Source organism: Watersipora subatra, chromosome 2 (assembly GCF_963576615.1).
Source record: "Watersipora subatra chromosome 2, tzWatSuba1.1, whole genome shotgun sequence".
Classification (NCBI taxonomy): Eukaryota; Metazoa; Bryozoa; class Gymnolaemata; order Cheilostomatida; family Watersiporidae; genus Watersipora; species Watersipora subatra.
The window spans coordinates 3098570-3120812 of record NC_088709.1 but is presented as its reverse complement, the minus strand read 5'-3'; the positions used below and the strand labels follow the sequence as shown (position 1 = coordinate 3120812).

The following is a 22243-nucleotide window of genomic DNA, read 5'->3' as shown; positions in this document are numbered from 1 at the left end:
CTACTGTAAACTTGAAACATGCACCAGAACATGTCTAACAGATGGCTATAATATTATTAATACCTGCGGAGCGTTGTAAAAGTGTACACTATTTGCTCGATATAGTAAAAATATAGTCGTGTACTCTGAAAATATATCCTTTTGTTATGCAATACACGCATTATTATGTAGTAGATTTTCGGGATTTCCTACCTATCAAAACAGAAGAAGTCCCGTGTGATTTTTACGTGGCTCAGTAAAGATAACAATGCCAATGTGATAGTCCAAAGGTATAACAAAGACTGATTCACTCAGCTTCTGAAGTACACCTGTTGAGTCTAAACAAATTTGATAATCTTTTTTTGGATTCTTTCCTTATCTGGTAAATTTTTGTCACGCTATTCACCAAATGATAAAACAATCTTTTATGTTATTTTATATTTTGAAATGTAAAATCGTTTCTAAAGCGACTGGTAAACATATATAATCTTAGACATAAACTTAGCTAGACAATCGGTATAGAGAGTTACTTTATCAATGCTTCATTATAAGTAAATAGTGCAGGTACTCCCTTAATACTAGCACCAACAAAAGTAGTATAAACACAGGTGAATGGTAGCTTTATGTAATACGTGTACTCTTACTATCTTAGCATCAGTTAGAGTAGTAACCTTGACTAAAATGGTTTATTTACTCCACACCATTAAGGTACTTTATTTCTTGACAAAGTTCAGAAGTTGTCATACTCCTTTTAGAATTTACAGTAAACAGACTCGTCAGATATAAAAGACTTTTTTTCTTTTGCCCAAATCTATTTTTCATCTGCATCTTTTGTGATTTAGCGCTTCTTTTGCTAAACATAGAGGGCACTGACTCTGGCAATTCATGTGGCTTTAAATAACTCGATTGTGTAGTATGTGAGACGCGTGTATGTGCTGTACAGTGTATATGAGACGAGGTATGTATGTGCTGTACAGTGTATAAGAGACTAGGTATGTATGTGCTGTACAGTGTATATGAGACTAGGTATGTATGTACTGTACAGTGTATAAGAGACTAGGTATGTATGTACTGTACAGTGTATATGAGACTAGGTATGTATGTACTGTACAGTGTATATGAGACTAGGTATGTATGTGCTGTACAGTGTATAAGAGACTAGGTATGTATGTGCTGTACAGTGTATATGAGACGAGGTATGTATGTGCTGTACAGTGTATAAGAGACTAGGTATGTATGTGCTGTACAGTGTATATGAGACTAGGTATGTATGTACTGTACAGTGTATATGAGACTAGGTATGTATGTGCTGTACAGTGTATATGAGACTAGGTATGTATGTGCTGTACAGTGTATATGAGACTAGGTATGTATGTACTGTACAGTGTATATGAGACTAGGTATGTATGTGCTGTACAGTGTATATGAGACTAGGTATGTATGTGCTGTACAGTGTATATGAGACTAGGTATGTATGTACTGTACAGTGTATATGAGACTAGGTATGTATGTACTGTACAGTGTATATGAGACTAGGTATGTATGTGCTGTACAGTGTATATGAGACTAGGTATGTATGTACTGTACAGTGTATATGAGACTAGGTATGTATGTGCTGTACAGTGTATATGAGACGAGGTATGTATGTGCTGTACAGTGTATATGAGACTAGGTATGTATGTGCTGTACAGTGTATATGAGACTAGGTATGTATGTACTGTACAGTGTATATGTGTTATAAGTATATTTGAAATACTTATAACACATATAATACTCATGCTTGTTATGACCACTATGCAAGACAGATGGTGGTTGATACACCTATCAGTATTTAACTTGCCACTCTCTGAAGGGACCTTTTCTGCAATTCAACAGCCGATTTTAAGTAAGTAAGTAACTAAGTAAGTATGTATATTTGTCTCAGTAAAAGAAATAAAATGTTTGTATATATGCTCATAAAAACTGATGCTAACTGAAGAATACATAAATAAAATATAAATTTAAAATCATAAAAATCATACTACTTGGTAAAAATGTGGTAAATAGACTTAGATCTAAAACTGTGTTTGCGTTGTTTCACTCTAACTTTTATCACAGACAGACGTTCTAAGGGTAGCTTTGTCAAAACTAAGATTGGTGTGGCTTCTGATGTTATTAACTTTAAGCTTTTGGTGGCTAGGCGGCAGTCATATTGTTGCTGAACAGACTGCAACTCTGAAACACCACTAAGTTTCAAAGTTGATTTTACTACCCTTTGTAGCAATTTTTTAGAGTCCTTAGTGAGATGAGAGAAGGCAGCTACCAGATGGTAAGTTAGAACACTTTCGATAGGAGATTTATGAGCATTTGAAAGCATGTTGGAATGAGACTAGCGTTAATCCCCAAATGTCGCAGTTTACTCATAATATGTAGCCTTTTGCGAGTTTTGGATACACACTTTTCAGTGTTAAAGTCTAGTTTCTTGTTCAGAACTGTGCCAAGAAATGTGAATTCTGACACCTGCTCAATAGTCGAGTGAGTTGTTTATTATTAGATTCTAGATGGCAGGGTTATTACAACAGTTACTGAAGATTAACTCTTTATTTTTTTTAGAGTTGAGCAGAAGGTTATGCACCAGTTACTAAGATTATTTGCTTCATCCTGGTAGTTTGATGTTTGATTTCAACGTTTACTGGTAACACTATGAAAAAATACTTTCATATCATGTAGATTTTTGTTCCAAACTTTTTAAAAACATATTGGCCATACTACTTCACATATATCTCATTAGATGTGGCACACTCATCTATTTTGCCAACTACAACTAATTCGTCTATATTTTCGTTTTAACTGATCAGTAATCTTGTAAAAATAGTTTTTATTGCTATGTTTAAAGTTAAACATCATAAAAGTTTTTTTATTTTATATGGGAGCATATGTCATGCAGCACATAGATGGTTTTTACGGGCACCTTTGCCACAAGCTTGTCAGACATTTTTTGATAGCTTGTTGTCTCATAATGTTGGCTGTATTATTTGTGTTAGCATTCAAAACAACACAAACTTAACCAGTATAAAGCATAAATTGAGATAGAAGTAATGATTATAGTTGTCATAGTTAAGGATTCTTTATATCATTATATGAAGCTTCCATAGTCTATTTGTAGTCTGACATTTACATTTGTACGTGTAAAGCAGTTTTACCACTCGGATGCATTGTTTTATTGGCAGTTATCTGCTCAGTGCAATCGTTGTTTATCGTAGCTAAGCAGTGACGCATCACAATTGTGAATGCTACTAGGTAGCTTATGATCTTCATTTTTGCAAATAGTTGTTATTGGTATGAATATAACGTCATGTCAAGCTTAGTCGCGCAAACTAATGGATAAGTTCCTTTATCGGCGTTTCCTTCACTTGCCGATTGATCTCCTCACGGGATCGGGAAAGGAAAAGTACTTGCAGATTCCTTCTTGCTACTGTTGGTAAGAGCCAGCGTTCAGCTTGGATCTGCCGATAGTGCCGTAGTTTTTTTGTTGCAAAGTTTATCTTTTTTAATATATGCAAATATAAATGCATTTAATTTGAGGTATGAAGTAAACCACTAGCTTGTAGAGGAGAAGCCTCATTCTTTCACCTTTTTGAACGTTATATTTTGTGGTGTAGTTCTTTGAGCTACAAAAAAGCTACTAGAAAATTGATTTTTTTACATTATTATATCAAAACATTTCATTAATATAAGTAACGTTGAATACGTTTAAAATCTAGGAGATTCCGTTAGCACGCATTGCATGGATATTTTTTGTACCATGGTTTACTCGATTGTCCAAGTTACTTCGAATGGAACCGAATTTTTTACGCCTGTAGATCTTGGCTTGCTTCACAGTGTCAAGCACTGAAATGTTTATGTGTCAGTAGGTTACATTTTTGTCAACAAACACTGGCAAGTTCAAGACAGCTTGGATTGTCTGTTCTTTATGTGTTGAATACCATAATGTAGTTGTATAAGGTTCCAGTCTTTTTAGTCTAATTTCTGGATGTTGTTACCTTTGAGCTGTATCTTTTGCATTATTTTAAATTTAACCAGCTAATCACTTAGTTTTCAGTACTTAAGTACAAATGCTCATATTATTTCACTTATTTGAGGATGAGCATAATATACTTCACTTTTTACCAGGACTAAAATTTGAAAAACTATAATATATACCATAGCTGTTTAATTACAGAGATTTAAAATTTTGAAATAGATAAAAAACAGTTGCTATTACTTTTTGATAATACTCTCTTAATCTTTTCAGAAGTTGTCCTTAAAAATTATTTTTGTGTGTATAATATTGGCCTATAATTAAAAAATGGACTATTTCCTACTTGCAGTTTATTGCACAATTTGTATCTGCATGAATACAATTTGTATCTGTATGTATACAATTTGTATCTGCATGTATACTTCAAAGGTTTCCATGATTATCAATTAAAATACTCAGCATGCACAATATAGAAAGCATTTATAGGTTTTGCTTCAGACTTGGCTACAGCATACAAAATTGGTTAATACACTTTTCTAATAGTTTTGCATGTTCACTTTTACTAATTACTATGTCTAACATCAGGAAATAACATTCAGCCAACTGCTGAAACAAAAACATGTTACCTGCACGAAAATGAAAAAATTTAAATAAGAATTTAACAGCAGTCAGTAAAGACACGTGCAATGATTTATTGTTTGCAATGATGCGCCCGAGCTTGATTCTTGTCCTAGTAATCGCAGTCAATAATTGGCTCATTTGCAGTGATATCAATAATAGGCTCATTTGCAGTGATATCAATAGTAGGCTCATTTGCAGTGATATCAATAATAGGCTCATGTACAGTGATATCAATAATAGACTCATATGCAGTGATATCCTGGTGCATGTAGAATGCCTAAATTCATCTTTTTAAGTTTCTAGTTCAAATAAATTATAAAGCTTTACCAATAAAGGAAAAAGGGAGAAGTACAGATATTTCCTAGTGATAATGTTGGTCATAAGTGGTTAGAATTTGACGTTTTGCACACATAAATTAAAATAATTGTTTCTGGGATGTGAGGAAAATTGATATCTTAATACATGGTAATTTTACTATAAATCATAGCAGTTGCACCCACTATAAAAATTGTAGGCTAGTTTTATAGCATGCATTTATCTATAGAGGTACTCCTTAAAAATGCACCACTCTAATGATTTTTTTCGTAAGCGTTATAATGACAATAGGCCCTTCAGAGCTATAGGAATTGTTCAACTTTGAAGTCCAGCAAACTGGTAGGCAAGCATGCGTCTTGCCCATGGAGTTTCTCCTTTTTTCAAAGTTTCCAACAACTTGTTTTTATCAATGATAATTTTATAATCAGTAACTTGCAAATTTATGCTTGGAAATACAGTAGACACTCCTACAACATAAATAATAATGGATTTTATTTTATGCAAACAGTAGAATATAGTTAAATTGCCTAATCCAAGTCCTTCCTAAAATCTCTCCTTTTGGCCCTTCAAAAAATAAAAAAAACTTAATTTAATGCCTGTACAACAACTGTCGTATTATTGGTTTGTTTCCACAGCTTTTCTCTTTTTTATCACTCCCATTTGATTCAGGGCTCAAGATTAGTAATTTTATGTGAAGGGGAGCACCTTTAACATCCTCCCCTTACTTAACAGGAGGAGGGGGAGCTCACACCTTTAACGTCCATTTAAATCTATGTTCTATCTCTTTTATGTTAAGTAAGGGGAGCCTCAACGTCCTCCCCTTACTTAACAAGAGGAGGAGGGGGAGCTCACACCTTTAGCTTCCATTTAAATCTATGTTTTCCTCTTTTTCAACAAAGCTAGATCTATGCTGCAAAAAAAATGATACATGTTTTACATGAAGTGAAACAAAAGTATATCCGACGGTGCCTGTCTGTTCATCCATCTATCTGAAGTCAGAGTTAAAGGTTAGATAAAAAATCGCTTTCAACGGGACTTCAACTCGTAATGTTCAGTTTGATAGACTGACACTCTAATGCCTGCACCAATCGACTGATTTTTTTTGTCGTTCCGAATAATTGCGCAGCTACTTATTTAGTTTCTGCGCTTTATCAGCTGACACCTTACAATCTCTCACTACCAGGGTACTTATGTATAAAGATATTTATACGTCGTTCTCACTCTCAAGTACGACATGAGAGAAAACGATGTTTCTAATGCTAACCATGAGATTCTCATTATTCAAAGTGAATCTGAGAATTTAGACCGACTTTACGTTACATGAAATTGTTTACATAGTATGAAGCGAAAACTTGACTTAAGTTATTCATGTTATATGTGCGTTCACGGTATATCATCACAATTGAGTATTGGTGATTGGCGCTGTTCAATAGCTTTGCTATTGTACCTTGTTTGAATCCTTCACGCTTGCGAAGCAAGGGTGGTGAGAATTGTACCATAGAGTTATGACTAGTTTTGAATTATCCTTAATCTATATATATAAATCTTAAAGTTTGTGTGTGATTTGGTTTGTCCAGCTATAGTTATTAAAATCTTCGAGTGAAAAATCCATTTCGCAGAAGATTTGATCTTAGAACCTCCCGTTCCTCAGATGATGTGCTAAACCATTGAGCTACGTGAGATTAATGGATTCATTGCGATATATGTCGCTATGTGAGTGAAAATACGCTTACTGCGCTGCGCCGTAACGCAGCACAGTAAGCGCTGTGTTGCGTTATGCTTGCTCTCACAGCTCTTATTAGTACGTTACTCAAATTGCTAGCTTACTCAAATTAGCTATTGACAATGTGCCAGGCTAATGGCAAGTGGCAGGTAACTAAATTACCTGCCACTGTTTATAAGCTGATTTTTAATACCTGTGTAACGCCGGGCACTGCACTAGAGTATCTATATTTATGCAAGGTCAACTCTAGTATAAATTATTATATAAACAGTAGCTATTAGAAAAGGGAGGATGTTTTATTTATTGTCATAACTTACCATGGCCCATCTTTCTCAGTTACAGATAATTTACCATGACCAATCTTTCTCAGTTACAGATGACTTACCATGGCCCATCTTTTTCAGTTACAGATAACTTACCATGGCCCATATTTTTCAGTTACAGATAACTTACCATGGCCCATCTTTCTCAGTTACAGATAACTTACCATGGCCCATCTTTCTCAGTTACAGGTAACTTACCATGGCTAAGTTAGAGGAGTTACTTTCCAAGCACATAGTTAACAAAGAAGGTGAGAGTATAGAGTGGGAGTCTATCACTGGCCCGGGCACTACCCTTTGCCTCTACTACTCGGCCCACTGGTGTCCCCCGTGTCGAAGGTTCACTCCCATGCTCATCGAGTTCTATAACAAGCTCAAGAAAGGCGACAAAGGCAAAGGAGTCGAGTTTATTTTTATAAGCTCGGACTCAGACGAGAAAGCTTTTAACGATTATTACAAGGATATGCCATGGCTGGCTCTCCAGTTTGACCAACGAGACTTGAAGGTAGATGAGGAATAGATTTTGCAGGTCGTTACAGTTCATACTAGATGGTGTAGGCCTTGGTGTGCCCCACACTCCATCTACCTCTTAACGTAGCACGCTGCGCTTTGTTGTAGGCACAGATATCTAAGAAGCATGGTGTCAGAGGAATTCCCACTCTTGTTATTGTGAATGGTGAGACAGGAGATACAATCACGACTAAAGGTATGATTTGCCTTAACACCTGTTTAAAAGTGTCAGCATAGTGACACACGTGACATAGGTGACAGCAAGTGAGCATTACTGACACTCATTAGCATACCATACACATGTGAGGGGATGGAGTGGTGGACAGTGCGACAGTCTTAATGGCGGCGACAGTCTCAATGGTGGCGTAAATTTACACTGATAAAACCAACAGCTATGCGGGCTTAATCGAAACACCAATAATTAGCACCGTTCTAGTTATTTCCTGTTTTAATGTCCTGCAATTCTATTGGTCTATGTTCAGTTTTTTATTGACTGGATGACTGAATCAATAGGTTTTGAGGAAATAAAGAGAATATTATACAGTAGACCCCACCATACGACATGAATTCATTCCGGTGTTGGCATCGTAAGGTGAAAATGTCGTATAGAGGGGTATAGAAACTTATAGGTAGTAATTATCTAATGCTAATACCCCCTGGTAAAACAACATCAAAATTTTATACACATCTATACATATTAAAAATTAGTTACAAAACAATATGTTAACCTTCGTAACTATGGTTACAGACAGTAACTTTAGTGTATTTAGAGGTTATCATCTGCTTATGATTATGATTCTTGCTTCTTTCATCAACGTCATCATCAATGTTAGGACCCGTCATCATCAATGTTAGGACCCGTCATCATCAATGTTAGGACCCGTCATCATCAATGTTAGGACCCGTCATCATCAATGTTAGGACCCGTCATCATCAATGTTAGGACCCGTCATCATCAATGTTAGGACCCGTCATCATCAATGTTAGGACCCGTCATCATCAATGTTAGGACCCGTGGCTAACGAATTAAAGTTATAGCTGTAGTTGTATACGCATAATGAATTAGGTTTTATAGTATATATTATATTAACTGCTTAAATGCACAATAGATTTTCACTTTTGCTTACTAATTTTTGTTTTACCCACGCAATATCAAGCATTTACGAAACACGAAGAATGATGAACTGAAAGAGAGCGAGCATCGTATCTCTATAAGGCATTGTGGGCGAGATTATGACTAATAGCATATCGGCATCTTCCTTCTTCCTACAAATTCAGCCCACCAACCACCAAATTTGAATTTAAAAAAAACATTTTTTTTGATGTCATATGGCAAAAAAATGCCATAACGAGGGGACAAAAAACATTGTGTTCCACATCGCAAGACATAAACACCGTAAAACAGGGATGTCGTAACCTGTTTTACATCGCACCTGTAATCAGTTCTCTGTATTCACCAATGAAAAGCCCATCAGACGTTAGTTTGGGCTGTGCAATGACTGCACAAAATTGAGCATGTCCTAGTCTGTTCAGTTTGAGTCCTTTTTACTTAGCTGCATTAGATCAGCACTAAATTAATGTCTACTTGCAAATTGATATCTACTGCTATTGACAACATCACTTTAGATGTCATGTATCGACAAGCTGAGATGTTTACTCATCGCAGAGCCTATTTCACAAGGAGCCTTCATTTTGCCATGTTTTTCTGTAAATATGTACTTTCCATACAATTACATATACCCCTAGATACTCTCACTATGTATAATACTGCAATGTATAAATTCCTGCTACTGTCAGTAGACTGAGCCCTAATTAAAGTCGGGATGGAAGTACTTTGGTTATATACAAAATAAATACTTTAGTTACATAAAGCGTTGAACTAGGCGTACCTGCGCAGTTAATCTGTTCTCAGAGGCGGTGAGTTTCAAAAAAGCCTGGATGTTAGTTAATGGCCAAAGTTCAACATTGTAGTCGAGAGTTGCAGATTGTTGTGTTGCCAGTATCAAAATTTCCTCGTTGGTGACCATAGAATGAAAATGGATGAAACTTCTCCAGTTTTTGAGTTTGTAAGAAGTTATGCACCTGTTTGTAAGAAGTTGTGTACACCTGTTTGTAACAAGTTGTGTACACCTGGTGTGTAGACGTATTATAACTTCCTCTTACTGCCACGACTAATTCTATCATTTATGGTAGAAGCAGGTCGACAATAAGTCGTGTGTCATTGTCGTAATAACCAGTGATCTTGATTTGTAATTGTAAGGTGGCCGATAGCAGAACCTGAGAGTTGCTCAGGGATTGAACATTTCTCAGTTGTTAGTATTGTTTTAGAACCATGACATATGCGACCATATGACATATGTAACCGTGTGACATATTGTGACCGTGTGACATATGTGACCGTGTGACATATGTGACTGTGTGACATATGTAGCCGTGTGACATATTGTGACAGTGTGACATATATGTGACCATGTGACGTATGCAACCGTGGGACATATATGGGAATGTGTGACATATGTGACAGTGTGACATATGTGACCATGTGACACGTGTGACATATGTGACAGTGTGGCATATTGTGACCGTGTGACGTATGTGACCGTGTGACATATTGTGACCGTGTGACATATGTGACCATGTGACATGTGTGGTATATGCAAACATCTCAACTCATTTGTGATTCCTTTTTAAATGGCCGTGGCCTCTGCTCAGTGCTAAAAGAAAATTAACCACTCATTACAAATCTGTCAGGTGAACAACCGACTTGCACACTAACCTCCAACTCAATTCTCTCAAAAAAATTAAATGCGAAAGTCATATTCTCAATGAACCTATGGAAATCCATCTAGATACGACTCTATTGGCACATTTATCTTATTTTTATAGCTGTCCATATCAGGTTATGCTATCTGATATGGACAGTTACAGCAGCTTCTAAATGCCCTTAATACTGAGAAGCTAAATGCGTTTTTAGATATATGCTGTTTAAAATACTCAAATCTTAGTTCCAATCTGCTTGACCATCCATTACAATCCTATTGTATCTCCAATCTGCCTGACCATCCATTACATTCCTACCTCCCCAAAAAAACGTTTACTCCTTATACCAGACAACAACTTCTTGCTACATTATATTCTGCTATTTACATTTTGCAAAACTGCGTTATGCAAAAAGACTTTATCTTTTAATAGATATAATTTACTCTACAATTTCTGTTTTTTGTCTCATAGTCTACTTTACTTTCAACAGCATTGATCATTGTAAAATATGATATAATATATATCATATCATGATATATATATAATAATATATCACCATTGTAAAATAAAGTTAATGTCTACTTATTTATCATATTGAAGGTTCACGCAAGTCCAGCCTTCTAACTGTTAATAGAACAAGTTTGACGGTTTTATCTATCTAAAATGTTTATTATTATTACTGCATGATTGAGGGGAATGAGCTGTGAAAGTAATGGACTAACTTGACTCTACTCAGCTTGACCAGGTCATATCGTTATTATAAACTGGTGATGCTCAAATAATAACATCCAGAGGTGTATAACTTAAACTAGATTGGGGTACATTCAAAGTTCTGTTATTGTATATTTTGAATATTTCACTAACAACTGGTATGGAGTGGGAGGTTATGAAAATCATCCAAAATCTTACAAGCTAACAATACTGCTGATTCTTTCATAGTGTAGCGCATGCTCTTTTTTCAGTAGCAGCTGCGCTCTCTCTTCACTAGCGACCGTGTTTGTATAATTGTTTGTTGACACTGATTGAGGTTGAGGTTATCGTATAGCGCTTTTATAATAGCTTTCACAAATGCTTATCTCATGCCAGTTAAGCCTGTATCCGGGAAAAGTAGTCAAATCGACTAGTCAATATTGCAGTGTCATGATGACAATGGACTCGGCCCTAGCGTACATCCTCTTTGAGCCGTTACATAAATGTCTACTTATTCCGCTTACACAATCCTTCCACTCTATTCAGTGGTCACTGCGATGAACCACCTCAGCTTAGTTTTCTGTGCCTCTGCACAGTCCAACACGGACTGTTCTTTAAGACATGTAATAATATAGTATTACTAGGTAACGCGTTGTGTTTGAGCATAAATACTATCAATTTAATTTCAAGTTTTTGTGAAGAATACAAAAATATATGCTTTGTGATGATTACATCGTTGTCACTATCGTATTTAAAAGAGAGTCTCTCAAACATTCTGTATCTGGAAGAACCAATCTAACAAATACTTAAAATTGTTGATTTAAAGCTCACATCTCTTGCTACATAAGGAATCAAGCTGTTTAGACATCTTATATAATCACTATAGGAAACTAGTAGATACACCCACTCCTGACTCCAGTACACCTATAGACACCTACTCCTGACTTCAGTACACCTATAGACACCTACTCCTGACTTCAGTACACCTATAGACACCCACTCCTGACTTCAGTACATCTATATACACCCACTCCTGACTCCAGTACACCTATAGACACCTACTCCTGACTTCAGTACACCTATAGACACCTACTCCTGACTTCAGTACACCTATAGACACCCACTCCTGACTTCAGTATATCTATAGACACCCACTCCTGACTTCAGTACACCTATTATAATAGACACCCACTCCTGACTTCAGTACACCTATAGACACCTACTCCTGACTTCAGTACACCTATAGACACTTACTCCTGACTTCATTACTCCTATAGACACCCACTCCTGATTTCAGTACACCTATAGACACCCATTCCTGACTTCAGTACACCTATAGACACCTACTCCTGACTTCAGTACACATATAGACACCCACTCCTAACTTCAGTACACCTATTATAATAGACACCCACTCCTGACTTCAGTACACCTATAGACACCCACTCCTGACTTCAGTACATCTATAGACACCCACTCCTGACTTCAGTACACCTATAGACACTCACTCAAACTACGTACTATCATGTGAATACCGAACATTATTAATATTAGAATTGAAAACTTAGTTAAAGCTATTCATAGACTACCGATTATAATATTTGCTAAAGAATTTTTTATTTCTTGTGTTTTTTTACCTTTGGCATACAATTCATTCAATCCGTGATATCACCAGCCATTTTCACTAGTTCTTTTTGGAAAATTAATTTCCCCATGTACTGAATTACCTGGAAGAGCGAAACTAAAAGTTGGTTTTTGTTAAGTGGTGTATTTATCTTATGCGGACAAGCTTTTCACGCAAGGCTGCGCTATACACTGCTACGAGCTCAGATAGAGCGTTTGTGATGGTAAATTTAGGGCGAGACAAGGTGATGAGTGAACCTGATGGCTTCCCTTGGCCACCTAAGAGCTTTGCTGAGCTCTTTTACGCTGGAGACTTTGTAAAAAATGATGGAACTAAGGTGAAAAGTGAAGAGCTGAAAAAGAAAGTGAAAGCTATTTATTTCTCAGCTCATTGGGTAAGTGATTAGCGTGTCTGGAGATGTTAGTCATGGTAAGGTTGGCAGGTCTGGAGCGGTTAGTCATGGTAAGGTTGGCAGGTCTGGGGCGATTAGTCATGGTAAGGTTGGCAGGTCTGGAGCGGTTAGTCATGGTAAGGTTGGCAGGTCTGGAGCGGTTAGTCATGGTAAGGTTGGCAGGGCTAGTCATGGTACATCTAATATAGAACAGTATTAGCTGTCTTCTACCATCCACAAGTTTAACATTCTGAGTTGGCTGATTTGAACAACAATAAATTAGCAAGCTTTTGTCTCTCAGCCATCGTAAAGTACGTAGTGTGTAGTGTGTCAAAATAAATAAATCTTATGCAAGGTGAACCAACATTGAGTAACCAACTTGTATGAGCTTCTATATATTAACATACCTCTCTCCTTCCCCCCTCTCTCTCCCTCTTGCTCCCTCTCTCTTGCTTGCTCTCTCGCTCTCTCAACAATGACTGTTTTATGGTTTAGAGTTCATCACCGACTTCTGTGCAGCTTTGTCTACTGCCTTCTCTTGTCATCTGTTTGTGTTTAGTTCCCTTAGCTACATGTTTGTATCTCAGCCTCTGCCTGCCCAGATTTCGCTTTCCCTCGTATACTTGCGAATATAATAGATGTCTTGGCATTATATATAAGATATCTGCCTAAAAAAATTATGTTGTTTTACTTTAAAGATAGATTTACACAAATATTTGTAAATTTTATCAGAAGATATCGGTATTTTTTCTATCATTTGCGATTGTTTTCTCTGTTTGAGGTGATCTGATTGCCAGGATGTTTATAGATTAAAATCGACAAAACTTGATGGCGATCAAAATGCTCAGAAGAAAAATACGTATGTGCCAAATGATGTCACTAGTTGTTATCATTGCGATAGTTGTTCATCAGTTCATCAGATTAGTTGTTCATGAATCACTCTATCACCATACAATGTCAATACTTTCAGTTGATGGCAGTCGATTAGCTTCCCATCACACTAATGTAATACAACCCCAGTATGACTATCTTATCTATGAGTAACTGATTGCATTAACTCACTTACTTAACACTATCTATTCAGGGCCTTAGCAAGTTATGTAGGAATGGAATTGCTTTAAATAATAAGCATATATTAGAGTAATAAACTATAATCATCATTTCTTTAATATGAGCATTAATTACTATCTTAACTGTGGAAATTCATGATCCTTGTTTAACCATTCTCATGGCTGATGTTATTGATCTAGTTAATCACTACGATTGACTAGCGCGTAAAAAAAGGGGCGTGACCTAAACGCTCCTTGTTGTCACTGGAAATGCTCGTGTTGTTATCACTCTAGGGGAAGATAACTCTATGATCAGATCATCTGGGACAACAAAAACAATCACAAATGATAAAAAAAATACCAATACTTTTGGATAAAATCTACAGAATTTTGTGTAAATTCATTTTTAAGGGTATTGTTTAGTTTACCTGCATCACTACCTGCGTCACTACCTGCGTCACTACCTGCATTACTACCTGCGTCACTACCTGCATTACTAAATTCATAGCTTGACAGCGGTGTAAGTTTGGAACAGAGTCCTGATGCATCTAGTCTTTGTTACTCAATATACTAGCAGTTTAATTGTACCAGTCAGCACACGGTAGCTCTTCAATGTGGCAGGATCCTGCCTGGTCTTATCTTATATCATGGACTTACCTCAAACCATGCTAAGCGCAGCTAATAGTAAATTGTCACTTTGGTTTAGCACATGTAAGGTTGATGCTTTTATAAATAAAATTTACCACTTATCTTTCTGGGCTCATGGAATACTTACATAACTAAAATGTGTCATTTATGGATTTTAATAGCACCACAAAGTTATGACATCTCCCAGTGTGATAACTAACAGCTAATCACATGAAATTAAGTTGTGGCTGGATAAATTAGGTCAAGTGGCTGGATGTAGTTATGTCATAAGTTTGAATAGGGTAACAGATGGTGGGACCTAGTTGTCATATCTCTGTCAACATACCTTGTCCTGTCTCTAATAGTAATCTAACTCACATATGGCTACACAACTATCGTTTATGGTCTTCCTCTGCACTACCTTCTTCGTGGCCAGTCTGCTCTGTAACGGAGAGAATTTCAAAAGCTTTGAAACTTCAGTTTTTTTAGTTAAAAATATTAGTTTAAAGTTCAATCTATTCTGGAGTATTACAATTTCAACTAACCTACATGATATATGCAGTATTTTATACACAGTACTTAACACAGCTCTACAGGTTCTACAGGGTACATCGTGTTGACTACGCGAATACTGACTCTTTCAGTGTCCCCCATGCAAGAGTTTCACTCCAATCCTCAGCAAGATGTACAAGAAGGTTAAGGATAGTGGCAAAGAGTTTGAGATTGTCTTTGCTTCCTCTGACAAGGATGAAGCTTCCTATAAAGAATACTTTGAGTCCATGCCTTGGCTCGCTCTGCCATTTAATGACAAGCGTAAGGAGAAGCTCTCAGACTTCTGTAACGTCGAAGGTAAACTTTTCATAATCAAACATGCACATTCTAGTTTTATCATTTCTAGTAGTTGTCCGCTACTGTTGGTGTTACCATTTTAGTAGACAACTCCCATTTTAAAAAGTGGCATAAGTCTCTTTTTACAAAAGATGTATAAAGTTATGTCCATTGTACGTGATTGTGTCCCTAGTCTCTCTGTAACCCTTTGAAATCGCTTCAAGTCGGCATATGACTCCCTTATTTGCTACTGCCATTCGTAATCAATGACTTTTTTGCATATTTACATGTATCATCAGAGTGATAATTCAATATAGACATGTGTACATACAGTACCGGACACGTGTACATACAGTACCGGACACGTGTACATACAGCACCGGACACGTGTACATACAGTACCGGACACGTGTACATACAGTACCGGACTTGTATATAACATATGTACATACAGTACTAGACCTGTATATAGCATGTGCACATACAGTACCGGACTCATATGTGACATGCGTACATACAGTACTAAACATGTGTACATACAGTATTAGAACTGCATATAAACCTCCTTATCAGTTAGGTTATACGCTTGTACCCTCCTTCTTGTACACATCTCCTTATCAGTTAGGATATACACTTGTACACATCTCCTAATTAGTGAGGGTGTACACTCGTAGACATCTCCTTATTAGTTAGGATGTATACCTGTACATGCCTCCTTATTATTTTGTTACTGTCTCTCTTATAGCTGAAAATAAGTGAGACCCTTTTCCTGTCCACAGTTCGTTGTACTTGTAAAGTCAAGTGCTGTTACCTACGTAAGAGTTGTCCTCTCTCGTCTATTCAAATGGCTTCTATTTTTATCCTTACCATGTTCATTCTTTAGACACTGAGCAATGATCTCTTCACTGATCTTGCTCTGTTTATTATGTTCATGCTTCTCAGAACTAGCGAATATGTGAAGGACGAGTTGGGTACCCACTGCAGGCATCCTTGTGTTTGTTGAGATTATTGGCTAAAGATTTCACGCAACAAACTTTCAATAGATACGTTTTTGTGGAAACTCGCATTATGCTACTATATTTAATTTTTAACAATTCAAATTTCAAGCATTTGTACACTTCTAAAAAAGTTCTCAATTGTTTTCACATACAACACGAGAAGGGAGTTTTAGATGTGATATTATTGTATACGTATTATTGTATACGTATATGTACATATATGACAGCAAGCACTAGAAGTACCTATTCATGAGATGTGATATTATTGTATACGTATATGTACATATATGACAGCAAGCACTAGAAGTACCTATTCATGAGATGATATTATTGTATACGTATATGTACATATATGACAGCAAGCACTAGAAGTACCTATTCATGAGATGTGATATTATTGTATACGTATATGTACATATATGACAGCAAGCACTAGAAGTACCTATTCATGAGATGTGATATTATTGTATACGTATATGTACATATATGACAGCAAGCACTAGAAGTACCTATTCATGAGATGTGATATTATTGTATACGTATATGTACATATATAACAGCAAGCACTAGAAGTACCTATTCATGAGATGTGATATTATTGTATACGTATGTACATATATGACAGCAAGCACTAGAAGTACCTATTCATGAGATGTGATATTATTGTATACGTATATGTACATATATGACAGCAAGCACTAGAAGTACCTATTCATGAGATGTGCTGTAACTTTCTGCTGGTTCCTGCACATTTTGCTCGGCATTAAAATTCAATGATATAGCACAATGTAAGTATGCCGAAGGAAAGATGCCCTTTAGCATATAGCCTACCATGGTGCTACTCATTGATGTGCTACATGTATCTTTTGGTTAACAGAACAGAGCAGTTGTAGGTCCTCGTGGCATATCTATTGTTTCACCGCTCATTATCTGAATATGTTTCCTACATTTGTTGGGAGTCTAAGTCTAGGAATAGTCATTGTGTACAATATACTCATTTGTTTGTTTGCTGCCAGGTATTCCAACCCTTGCTATCTTTGATGATAATGATAGGAAAATCACACTAGACGGGAGATCAGCAGTAAACGGGGATCCCGAAGGAAAGCATTTTCCTTGGCTGCCGAAGGCTTTGAACGAATTCAACGAGGGCACGGCTGGTCCTATCAACGACAAAGCCTGTCTTATTTACTTTACTGGTAAGGCTTCAAATCGCCTGCTATGGTCAGTTTTCCGTAATGAAGCCTTGGTGTCATGGTCAAGCTATACCACCAAAATATAAAAACATATTTTTCAGTTCATATTTTTAAAATTTTTGTCATATACATTTATAGAGTATTGCACAGGCAGTAAAAAAGTACCAATTTGCACCATTTAAATGCACCGTCACGTAGAGGGACGATCAAGGGAGATAAGTCTAAATTGGTTTCGAAATAAACCAAATATGATTCTTTCTATAGAGTCAGACATGATGAAATATCAGAGCTTTGTGTAATCTACCAAAAGGTACCCTAATCAACATGCCATTAACAATGTCAAACATTTATACATTTGCTATAACTTTAGAAGACATGTCACCGACTAGCAATAGTCAACAATCAGATTTGGAGTTGTTTGCTCACTTTTTATGTATGCAAGTTAACATCAACGTTGGAAATTTTGCTATCGTCAGCAAAACACGCATTAAAAAAATCTGCTGTTATAAATTATTTATTGTTAACCTAAAATTTGTGAACGTGAAGCCTTCTAGTATTAAATCCGATTGTATACTGTATTTCAGAGCCAGGACAGTGCGCTGCGAATCAGGGCTGCCTATAATAAATTATTGAAAAGCTTATTGGCAGCATTAAATGAAAATGTTTCTCTGCGACAAGCTACTAGCTGGGCATTTAGTGCACTGTGACACCGGGTTAGAGGCGGCTAATCAGTTAAAATTGAAGTGTTTACCTAAAGGAAAGCCATATCTTGGAGTTTGTTGGTTAGTTTTAAATGGAAACAGCTCAATAAAAGTTTGATTTCTTAAATTGTTTCATTAAATTTAACTATGTTAGATTCTGGTTTTATAGAATGCAAAATTTTTAGTCTAATGAATGAGAAACGAACGCTTTTTGCTCCAAATTATTACGCTAAAGGTAATTTAAAGTATAATAATTATTTTCTTTTGGCTTTTGTTATCACAGCTGTGCTGACAGTTGTCATAACGTCTGTGAGCGTATTTTGTTTAGATGGAAAGAGCGAGAATGTGGAGACTGCTAAGGGGCACCTGCAGGAACTGGCGGATAAAGAGTTTAATCCTGACCAGGATAACCAGGATCTCCTATACTTCTACACTGCCGAGGTCTGTATATTATCTACCAAACATTTTCTCTCGTTAAGTTGTGAGTCTTATTTAAAAATATCCATGGCAAGTTTATAGCGCCATCGTGTCTCAGAATATATTATAAAATCTGATATATTATTCACTTCCAATTAAACTTTTCTTCTTTTGGAATTGTCTTTTCATTAAATAGTTCATTCACGCTATTGTCATTTAATCCGTGGTAACCTTTTAGGACGATGATATGATAGATTCATTAATAGCCTTCACAAAACTAAAGAAGAAGGCTCCTTTTATTGCCATAGTCAATATCTCTGGACAGGAAGTGACAGAATATGAAGGAGAGCTAAATAAAGCTGGCATCGAACAGTTTGTCATGGACTTCAGGGCTGGCAAACTGAACAGCCGCTCTCTGTAAACTCTGTTGAGGTTTTCTCGACTTTCATCTTCTACTGTTAGACATTTCTTATATTCCATCACCTTGTTCTTATGTTTCATCATTGTATTATTATAACAAACCAGAGAATATATCTGTTACCTGGCAATCTCGCCCCATAATAATTTTTTCCTAAATTAATTTATCTGTTACAAATTGAGTGTCAAGTTACTAACAGTTATGTGGTTTTCTTGTATGGTTATGTAAGAGGCATTATACTCACAATGATTTCTTCGCTGGATAACCTTCTACTAGTAATTATTAAGTAAATACACTCTTGAAGTTCTCATGAAGTAATTAGATATTGGTTTGTGTATTCGATATGCATTGCTAGGGTTACCCCTGTCTCTTGACTAACTTTACTATGTCAAGTTTGCCATTTCTTGCCACAAATGATGGAATTGCGAACAATTAGCTGTCATAGCTAGGTACATTCAAGCCCACTTTGTTTCCTCGTTCATTGGCTCCTGTTGCAACTAAGCGCAGCCAGTTAAGTGTAATTTGATAGACAGTATAAGTGCAGGTGGGCAGAAGTGTGTGTTTCTTACACCTAATATTCGGCCGACGGTATATTTTGGCAAAGAAAATAAGGTAAGATATAGCAGCATGGCTTCATTGAAAAAATCATAACAGCTTATGAAAATGTGTTCATCTGCACCTGTGCTGCAATATTTTTTTAAAAGCTGCTCGAAAATCTGGGTTAAAAATGTTGTATATTATTGGGTTTAACATGCAGTTAACGTACCCTAACCAAGTGACAAATACAAATAATGATTGCGAAATTGCACACTTACCGTTCAACTGAGGACCACAAACAAATGGGTAGATGAGAGCGACTAGAAAAAAGGGTAGCCAACAGGTTACAAACACTCCTGTAATTATTAGAAGCGTTCTAAACGCTTTCCTTTCCCTTCTTATTGCGATTTTGTCCTCTTTGGTTTTCTCAGCTTTTTTCTTATTAGGATTCAAAAGTGGAATGCTGTTGAGCACTTGCTGCACACTCAGTCGCCTCTGCTCAGGCTTTCTTGGAGGAATGGATAGGGTTTGGATCTCATCATTAACTTCCTGTTCGTCGCCATCTTCCGGCGCAGATGGCAAACTCTGAGTGTCATTCGCTAGGTGATTACCATTGGTCAATGCTTCAGCCGTTACTATTGTCACCATAGTATCACTGTTTGTCACATCACGATGGTGCTTTGTTGGTGAATTTAGCGCGTGTCTAGCGAATGGTACCTTTCTGACTCTTGCACGAACCTCTAAAAATATTCTGATATATATTCCAATAATAACTATAAGAGGCAGGTAGAACGCCAGCACTGTAGAATACACGGTGTAAAACTGGTTTTGTGAAATCCTGCAGTGACCCGGCTCTTGGACTTCCCTAAAGCCTATGAAAGGTGGCAAACAAATAGCAGCTGCCAAAACCCAGCAGCCTGTGATCAGTAAAGGTACCATGTACTTGTGCAGCCTGCTGCCTCGGTTGTACGTTATGTCGGTGACTGCCCAGAGCCTATCGACAGCGATGGCGACTAGATGAAGGATGCTTGCGGTGCAGAACATCACATCGGCTATGATGAAAAGGTGACAGACAGGAATGCCAAATGACCACTTGCCAAGCAGAGAATACACTGCCTGTAAAGGCATTACGAACAAACCTACCAAGAAATCTGTGACTGCCAAGGAAGCTACTAGCTTGTTTGTTAATGTCTGTAAAGATTTCTCTTTCATCACCGCTGTTATAATAAAGGAATTGCCGACTGTCGTACAGAGCATTAGCAAGCCTAGAAGAATCGCCAAAATGATGTCAAGCCATAGTTTTGTACCGCTTTTCTCCGTATCTTGGTCATCAACTATCGACGACTGGTTTAGCTTAGATGATATATTTTCTTTAAGAGATGTAATGATAGTTACTCCATATGTTGATGTCAATGAATCGTTCAACTGTTCCATGTTAGTATTTATTCGTAGAGATCTTCAGCTTCAAATACATGATATTGCTACTACGCAATGACGATCAAGTGACGGTTCCACTCGTAGCTAGTTAATGGCGTCTCTAGATACAACTCAGTGAAAGTGTATTCACTGTTTCATGATTGACAATATTGTGTGTTGAATACCGCTCTGAAGTGGCTGTTTAGTGTGTTATATTAGTCATTGCTCGACTGCCTTCTCACCCTCCTTCCTGCGCCTCTAATGCATCTCACCAATCAATATACTTTCGATAATCTAAAATACAAATGAGGAGTATGTATAAAAATAAGCTTAGCTCGTGAACAGAAGGGAGGAATGTCTGATCCTAATAGCTATAATTGGCTGAGCCCTTGGGGACTACCTGCACCATGCCACTTACACTAACCACTAGATAAACCCTCGCGCAAATGGCACTTCTGAGCTCGCTACGTACTTAACCCCAAACATTCAATGAATTTCTCTATTCCCACATGACACATTTTAATTCCGTGGCATTGGCAAACAGAGCTCATCCGGTGCTTTTAGGCAGAATCATTACCTTATTTTCAGTAAACCTACTTCTTTGTAAAGAAAGGCTGTAAAACAAACTCTCAACTGTCTCTCAAGAGATTTGTTATGGTTACAGGATGGTACTGTAATAGTTGTGTGCTAGATGGAAAGGCCCACAACTGACCTGTTTGTAAATAGCCTGTGACAGTCCTCTGATGCTGCCGATGTGCATTCTCTAAATACCGACTGGGCTACGCTACCAATACCAATAGAGCTATGCTACAAATACTGATGAAACTATGCTACAAATACTGATGAGACTGCTACAAATACTGATGAAACTATGCTACAAATACTGATGAGACTGCTACAAATACTGATGAAACTATGCTACAAATACTGATGAGACTGCTACAAATACTGATGAAACTATGCTACAAATACTGATGAGACTGCTACAAATACTGATGAAACTATGCTACAAATACTGATGAGACTGCTACAAATACTGATGAGACTATGCTACAAATACTGACGAGACTATGCTACAAATACTGATGAGACTATGCTACAAATACTGATGAGACTACGCTACAAA

The 22243-nt window shown here is 36.9% G+C and overlaps 2 protein-coding genes across 3 annotated transcripts; one reads left to right on the top strand and one right to left on the bottom strand.

The window, feature by feature from the left end:
• Positions 1–3349: 3349 nt before the first annotated feature.
• Positions 3350–19478, top strand: LOC137387318 (nucleoredoxin-like). 2 transcript variants are annotated; one of them, XM_068073699.1, is made up of 8 exons: positions 3350–3439; positions 7151–7463; positions 7577–7664; positions 12776–12936; positions 15254–15458; positions 17452–17631; positions 18658–18770; positions 18985–19478. In XM_068073699.1, the coding sequence occupies exons 2-8, from the start codon at positions 7161–7163 to the stop codon at positions 19165–19167; spliced, it is 1233 nt and encodes a 410-aa protein (XP_067929800.1). In that variant the 5' UTR covers positions 3350–3439; positions 7151–7160; the 3' UTR covers positions 19168–19478. The 2 variants fall into 2 exon arrangements, with proteins under 2 accessions (XP_067929800.1, XP_067929799.1); XM_068073698.1 differs by having other exon boundaries at positions 3355–3439; positions 7145–7463.
• Positions 19479–19596: 118 nt separating this feature from the next.
• On the bottom strand, positions 19597–20913 carry LOC137387253 (5-hydroxytryptamine receptor 1A-alpha-like). Its single transcript, XM_068073596.1, has 2 exons — positions 19980–20913; positions 19597–19661 (listed from the first exon to the last, which is right to left on the bottom strand). The coding sequence occupies exons 1-2, from the start codon at positions 20911–20913 to the stop codon at positions 19597–19599; spliced, it is 999 nt and encodes a 332-aa protein (XP_067929697.1).
• Positions 20914–22243: the final 1330 nt, after the last annotated feature.